This window comes from Elephantulus edwardii, unplaced genomic scaffold (genome assembly GCF_000299155.1).
Source record: "Elephantulus edwardii isolate Elephantulus edwardi_28Jun2011 unplaced genomic scaffold, EleEdw1.0 scaffold00139, whole genome shotgun sequence".
NCBI lineage: Eukaryota > Metazoa > Chordata > Mammalia > Macroscelidea > Macroscelididae > Elephantulus > Elephantulus edwardii.
The window spans coordinates 4153026-4160783 of NW_006399889.1; the positions used below are offsets into that span (position 1 = coordinate 4153026).

Genomic DNA, 7758 nt, shown 5'->3' on the forward strand with positions numbered 1-7758 from the left:
TATATATATATAATGTGTGTATGTATGTGTATATTCTTCTCCTGCAGAGCAGCTCGAACCACGTGCCTTTGGGATTGCAGTGTTGCTGCTATGTGCCATTTGAGTCAGAAATAACTCATAACTGACTCACCACCAGGTTTCCAGAGGCTGTGAATTACACAAAAGGAGATTGTCCATCATCTTTATCCTGTAAAGCAGAGTATCCTGTAAAGCTGGCAGATTCGAACTGTCTGCCCTTGGATTGGCAGTACAACTTCCTACCCAGTAGACAGGGCTATATATAAAAAATCAGTTTCCTTTAAACAAATTGAGGTATGGGATAGCAAACCAGATTCAGAGACTAAGTTATAAACCTTCCTCCCCTTCCTCATAGCCTCAGTTGAGAAAATTAGGCAGGTTACCACAGGAGAATACTGACAGACACTTCAAGGACCTGAACATGTGGCACCTACTTCATTTAAAGGTCACATTTGCTTTGGATGTCTTGAATTCAGATGTAACAGTCAAAGCCAGCAAGATGAAGATGAATCTTTGCAATAAGTATATATTTATGGCTGATGTACCACACTGTGTTATATTAAGGACAGTTAGTAGGTGCCTGTTGTTCAGAGCCATTACTCTGTCAACCAGAGAACCTGTCTTCCTTTTTGTGAGGAGGTTGTAAGAGCTGGTAATGGGCAGAGAATAAGTATGTAAGCAATGACTGGGAACACTGGGGAGCTGCCTGTGGAAGAGCTAAAGTAAAATTGTGTTCCACAGAGTTTTCAATGGCTTTGTTGTTGTTGTTCAGAAATAGATATCTAGGTATTTCTTCTAATGTACTTCTGGGTGAACTTGAACCTGCACTTTTTTAGTTAGTCGCCCAGCACACTGCCCATTTGTACCACCCAGGGTCTCTACAGGTTCATAAAAAAATAAAGAAAACTAAACCACTGCTGTTGAGTCAATTCCAACTCACAATAACCTTCCTTTGGATTTTCAAGGCTTTACAGAAGCAAACTGCCTCATTGTTTTTCCCCTAAGAGCAGCCTGTAGATGCAAGCCACTGACATTTTGATTAGCAGAGCAACACATAACGTAATAATACATCATCAGAGCTTCTTCCAAATGTTCTATAATCCTTAATTCCCAGCAAGATAACCTCAGTTACTTTGACATTCTGTTTCCACAATCTCCTATGCTTTTTTATTTCAATCTTCCCTGTTATTGTTTTCTGTCATCAAGTAATTTTCAGCTCAAAGCAACGCCATGTGACAGTGTAGTACTGCCACATAAAATTTCTGAGGCTGTCATTTGTACAGGACCTGATTACCAGATCTTCTCACCTGAGAGAAGCTGGTGGATTTGACCTGCCACCAAGGCTCCAGACATCTTCCCTGGGGGATCATTTTAATCACAGTGGTCCGATGGCACCTAACAACAACAATGTTGAGATAGGGAAGCAGAGAAAAGGAGGAAAAGTAAGCAGTGTTTTTTCAAAGCTCTCAATGCTGCTGAGTGTAGTTACTCATAGGTGACTCTCCAGAAGGTTTCTGAGGCTGTTACTCACATGGGCAGATATTGGGATAGTGGAATGACATCCTATAGTAGGCAAACTTCTACTCCAGCCTTGCCTCAACTATCTCTTTGACAATTTTGATATTAGTTTCCCCTGGTGGCCTAATGTCAAGAAGCTGTGCTGCAATCTGTAAGGCACGCAGTTCAAGGCCACCAGCCACTCCATGGTAGAAGGATGGGAAATCTTCTCCCATGCGATTATCTGCCTCTGGAAACCCACCAAAGGGTCATCTATGGTTCAGTTCTGACTCTATGGTACACAACAGCATTCATAAGATAGGGAGTTCTCATGGTCTAACGGGTAAAGGATTTTGCTGCCACTCAAAAGTAGGTAGTTCGAATCTACAAGCTGCTTCATAGGAAAAGATGGATAATCTCCTCTCCTGCAGTTTATAGTTTCTGAAAACTTGCTGCAGAATCAGCTATAGGTCAGTACCAATTTGCACAGAACAATAACATTCACAAAATGGGTTTTGCACGATTTGTTTTATCGATTAGGAATGATGTCTAAGAAGCGACTGGTATATAGTAGGTGATCAAAAATATTCCATAGCTGACAACAGTGAGTGTAACATCCAGAGTCAGCAATGCCTTTTTTCTGACTTTCATCTTTGGCTCTAAGACCATTTACTGTCCACAAAACTGACACTCAAATTGGATAAGTGTGTACAACCTCAGCAGTGTCCTCTCTTTCTCAGCTTCTCATCAAAGGCAGTGCCTGCCAGTTCCATGATCTTGGGACATGTAGGTGGTTTATTGGTTGAATGAGGCACAGAGTGTGGGCATCTACTCGGCAGCAAACACCTAACTATGGCCTTCTAAAGTCTTTTTTTCCACCCAGCCTAAAGCCAGTCACAGTAGCAAACAAGGTTCCTGGGCCCACAGTACCCCCTGATGGCTGACATGGAGAATTTTCTTTTCTCAACAATTGTTTTCTTCCCTCAACAAAATTCTCCCAGATTTCACAAGTCACTATACATTGTTCCTTCCATCATGACCTGTTTATGTGTCCAAACTCTGTGTTACCTTCCCTCCTTGCCTATCCTTTCACTTCCTGCTCGTTTGAGACACTCTCTTTATCTATTTCCCCCCTTATTTTGTTTCATTTATGGATTCCTAAATTGTTATGATAAAAACAAATATCTACAGTAGTGGGGAGAGTAATCTAGCCATCAAGGAAAAGAAAAGAACCAGAATTTTTTGGAGGTAAAACAAGACATGGTGTAGGATGCAGCATTAACCTTTAGAGCCTTTTGAGATATCCAGATGTCTTCCCCAGAACCTTCACAAAAGACATGACAAAAGACTCATCTTTTGCCAATTAAAATGTATCTTTCCTCAACATTCTTAATATTTTCCTGTTGTCTAATTGCCAAATTTGTTTCAGCTCATTCTCTTCTGTTTCACTGCACATACAGTTCAGCTAGAATAAGGGTTACTTGCATTCCTGTGGGTTAGTCTGGAAACCAAAGAATAGTCTTTCAGCATTAGTTCTCTATGGAAAAGTGAATTCAAAGCATCAAACAACTGCTTTACAATGACTTTTTGGAAACTACTACCTATTTTTAACTCATTACTGAAGATTTTTATTTGGTGTGACTAGATCTTAAAAATTAACATTATTGTCGGGATTTGCTTTTTTCTTCCATCAAACTGCAATATCAACTATCATACTTTGGAAGACATTTATGGATGATTTCTGTGGCCAAACATTGGCTTTTCCTTTATAAAGAAGAACATCTTGATTTGAAATATTCTAGAAGGCTCTTAAAGTAATTTCATGTCTATAGGTTGACTTCAGGTTACTTCTATATAAAAATCTATGAAAATACCTTATACTGTAACTGTTTCTTGAGCTTAACCAAAAGCCAAATAATGTGTGCCTTTGTGTTTAACATCTAATTTATAAAAAAAAATAAATACAAATTATTTGGGATAGATTATTAAAATAGTGTTAGATTTTTGCTTAAAAGCTTAATGTTTATGATTTAAATTTATTCTCAAGCTAGAAGTCAGTAACTAAAACACAGCTGAAATCCTGATAAAACAAGTGGCTGGAAGATTGAGTTTACAAATTAACACCAAGACCCTTGTTATTTTGCAGGTTCTAACAGTTAAACTTAAAAGTAACAGCTTATGATAAATTGTGATAAATAAGTGTATTTTTTTAACAAAATGGGAAATATGTAATTGTGACATAGCTACCTACTTATTAAATAATTTTAGTATGCTTTCTTAATTTGGTTATGATTCAAGGTAATGTTTCCATAGGATATTTTTTCTTTGAAATGATTTCCATATTCATTGAGTGCGTTTTGTTTTCTTTTTTAAGAAAAAAATACAGGCAGGTCAATGTAAATATCACCTATCTAAGATCATCAACATTCTGGGGAAAAGGATATTCAACATAAATACATACAAATGTAAAATAAAAAAAAGAAAGCAAGGATGATGTTGTTATGAAACATTATTTGAGTTGACATATTCACATTTCTCTGAAAAAGAGATATTTACTGTCTGATCAGGTATCCCTTTTGAATTCCTAACGTTTTGTTGGTACAAATTAAAACATTCAATGTGAATGTTTTTGAAAGCATTAACTTTAAATTATTTTCTCAGGACCCAAAGAGAAAACACCAGAGAAAACATAACCAGCCTGAAATGTTTAAAATGTATTTTCCCTTTAATTAAATAAGAAACAGCTGTCTGGGGATTTTGGAAATGAATGTAATCCATCCACACTCTGCCTGTACTAGTTTGCATCCAACGTCCAATATTTTGAAAGAAAATTCTTTCTTTCTGTAAAGACTTAAACAGCAACATGGAGTGATGTCTGGGTTCACAGCAGCTGAGACTTGCCTTGGAGCCCCAGCACTGTAAACGGTAAGGCTATGTTTTTTCCTATATTTGTCCTTGAGAAACAACCACACTCTCTCCACAGTCAGGGTTAGGGTGTAACATTAGTACTTCTCCAATTCACTCTGAATTCCAATTCACATTTCACTCTGAAAATGCTTAGGCCATTAAGGAAATAGAAGTTACCAGATGTATCTGAACACTACAGTCCCTCCACTGTTGCTGTGTACTGTAGAGTTTGAACCCGTGGGAAGAGATTGCTTATCTTTCTCCAGCTGAGTAGTTGTAGGATTTGAACCTAGTACCTTTGCACTGGCTGTGCAATTTCTTACCACTTAGCCCACCAGCAACAGAGCTCTAGTGGCATAGCAGCTGCACTGCAATCCCAAAGGCCTGCGACTGGAATCCACTAGGTGCTCCCTGGAAGAAGGATGGACAATCTCCCTTGTGATTAACTGTCTCTGAAAATCCGCTGGAGGGTCAGCTATGAATGGGTTCTAACTTGACAACACACGACAGCAACAACAAGAAGCCACCAGCAAAGAGCTCTGGTGGTCTAGTGGTAAGAAGCTGCAATGCAATCCCAAAGGTTCAAATCTGCAGGAGAAGGCCACCTCCCTTGTAATTAACTACCTCTGAAAACCCGCTGGAGGGTCAGCTATGAGTTGGTTCTCAATTTGACAGCAAACAACAAGCCATTAGTATGTCAGAGATTGTAAAAATGACACAGGATAGGACAGGGTTCAGAACTGTTCATAGGGTTACTATAAGACTGTACCTAAAACAAACAAAGCCCACACAAAAAAATCACAACACTGATTGACAAGAAGAAGCCACCAGAGAGGGCTCCCTCTCTAGGGTTCGCTAAATATTACCCTTCTCTACTAAGGCTTAAACTAACTAACTGATTCCTCTAGGGACCTGTGCCCACAGACAAAAAGCACATCCAACAGGCCAAATAAGTACAAAGAAAATTGAGTAGTCGAATGCAGAAAACCCTCTGCTTTTTTTTCTTTTTTAAGTCAGGGCCCTGCAGTTCAGAATGACAAAGATCACTTACTGGTGGTGTCAAATGGTATCTGTTTGCACTGAGCCGACCCCTCCGCAGGCCAGGGGCAGTAATAGACGGCGCCCCCTTCCACGATATCCGGCTGGCTGGTGTTAGCTTTGGGAGCCCCCACCAAGACACTCGCTCTGCAAAAAGGTTTGGAGAAAGTCACTTCTTGGTAGTCATGTAAGTGTGAGAATGGCATGTAGTCTGTAGCTGCGAATGCTCTGAGATCTGAGTAGGAAAGTCTTTATGATGGGAACCGACTGTCAAACTTGATTTCCTCCTGGAAACCTATGGCCGGACAGGCATTGGAAACCTGGCTAGGAAGAGGGTGTAAATAGTCCGGATTATTCTCTAGGTGGAGCTCTGTGTACACAGTGAGATGAGCAAAAAGGGGAAAAGGCAAGGGACAGAACTGCGCTGCTTGTAGCAGACTATTTGCGCCCAGACACTTAATTGTTACAGGCTAAGTATAAACAGACCATGTTGCAGTCCTTGTTTTAACTGGTTTAAGTCTGTCGGGTCGCCGTTCTCTATTTTTATGTGGAAGTCTTTGTACAGGAACTCCCTAAGGCTCATACATTCTATGCAAGTGGCATGCCTCTAGTTCAAAACTCACAAGGCTAATCTAACCTGGAAGGGGAGGAAAGTGGTTAGTGATGAGGAGCTGAATGAGACCCAAAGTAGGGAGCGGGACAGATCTTCGGAATTGCTTTGCTCCAAGGCAGCGTGCAGAGTCGCGCGCCCCAAACAGAGGTGTGAGAACAGAGCCTGGGACCTGGATTCGCCCCCAGCGAACTCCCGGGGAGAAGTGACTTACGTGTGCGCGTCAGGTACGTGGAAATCCACCGCATAGCCGAAGTAGCTGCCCTCGGGGCCGCTGTACACCGTGAGCTTCTCCACGTCCAAGTTGAAAGCCTGGGAGACTGGGGACCACAGCATCCCCAGCGCGGCCGAGAAGCCCCAGAGCCAGAGCGGCGCGAGCGGCGGAGCCCGGGTCCCCGCCAGACCGCAGCGGGCGCGGACAGACATGGCCCTCTGCCCCAAGCGGGTGCTCATCCGGGTGTGTGAATCGAGGACCTGCTGAAGGGAAATTGAGGCGTGGTCCCTAGAAGCCGGCATCCCGGGTCCGTGCTGGCAGCAGGTCGGCGGTGACAGCCCGGGCGCTCCGCAGCGCGTCTCTGCGGTCCGCTGCCGCTTCTCTCCCTTGGCGCTGCTCTGGGGCTGACCAAAGAGAGCCGGCGCCGAGCCCTCCTCCGGCAGCGGGGCGGGGGCCCGGCTCGCTCGCGGCGCCCCCTGGCTGCCGGCCCGAGCGAGCCACTCGAGGCGCGCTCCCCGAGCTCCCGGCGCCGCCATCGGCGATCGGCGATCGGCACCCAGGGTCCTGTTCCCCCGGCCTGGCTATCTAATGCAGTCGCATCTCAAGGAAAATCTGAGTCTTTGATAAGCCACCTTCAAGCCACTTACTTTTGGAAACAATCCTCCCACAGGGGACTAGAGTTTGCTCCAGTTTTCCCTAAATGCACGCCCCTGAAGGAAGCCCTACCAGTAGGCGGAGTAAAGCCTTTATCTTTTTAACACCTCTGAGGCATTAAAGGTTCCCTCGGGGGTTGATACTTCTGTCCCTCTTTGAGATTGAGAATCTAAAAGACAGAAAGTTTAAATGAAGTCATTCTCCCGGCAGACTTTCTTTGACAAAGAAAGTCTCTGGATTTTATTTTGGTCTTTCTCAACTGAACAAGACATATTATTTGACTTGATGATACTAAGTCTTCTTGACTGTCTTTGATTGTGATGATGATTGGCAAAGCTAGTGTTGGAATTTACAGTTTCCTTTTAGTAGGGATAGAGGGCAGGGAGGAATCTACTGGCCTTCAAACTTCATTTTCAATTCATTATAGCCTTCAGAAATGCTGAGAAGGGTCATCATGAATAGGAATCCACCTGAGGGTGGTGGATTATTGATCTCTTAAAGGAACCCTGACTTAAAAAAAAAAAAAAAAGATAGGCTGCCAAAAAAGGTAGCGTTGGTTGCTCCTGGGAGAGAAAAATGAGGCCACCAACTTCCTTAATAATTTGCACCTTTGAAAACTCTCTCAGGTAGTTTTATTTTATCCTAAAGGGTCCCTAACAGCCCTAATGACTGGATGGAAATGAGTTTTGTCCGGTTGCTGTTATTTAGATTGATTTCTTTCTGTTTCCTGCTTGTGTAGTTTGCTGTTATTGTTATTGTTGTTGTTCGGTATCATTGAGCGACCCTACTCATAGCGACCCTATGAACAAAAGATCTGAAC

General features: G+C 42.6%; 1 protein-coding gene across 2 annotated transcripts in view; it reads right to left on the reverse strand.

The window, feature by feature from the left end:
- Positions 1 to 6512, reverse strand: part of ITGA8 (integrin, alpha 8) — a 312225-nt gene extending 305713 nt beyond the window's left edge. Inside the window, exons 1-2 of one of the 2 annotated variants that reach the window (XM_006894290.1) lie at positions 6285 to 6496; positions 5474 to 5607 (exon numbers count right to left, since the gene is read on the reverse strand). In XM_006894290.1, the coding sequence (XP_006894352.1) occupies positions 5474 to 5607; positions 6285 to 6496 (346 nt within the window). Of the gene's footprint in view, positions 1 to 5473; positions 5608 to 6284 lie in introns of both variants that reach the window. The other variant, XM_006894291.1, reaches the window with a different exon arrangement.
- Between the last annotated feature and the right edge of the window lie 1246 nt (positions 6513 to 7758).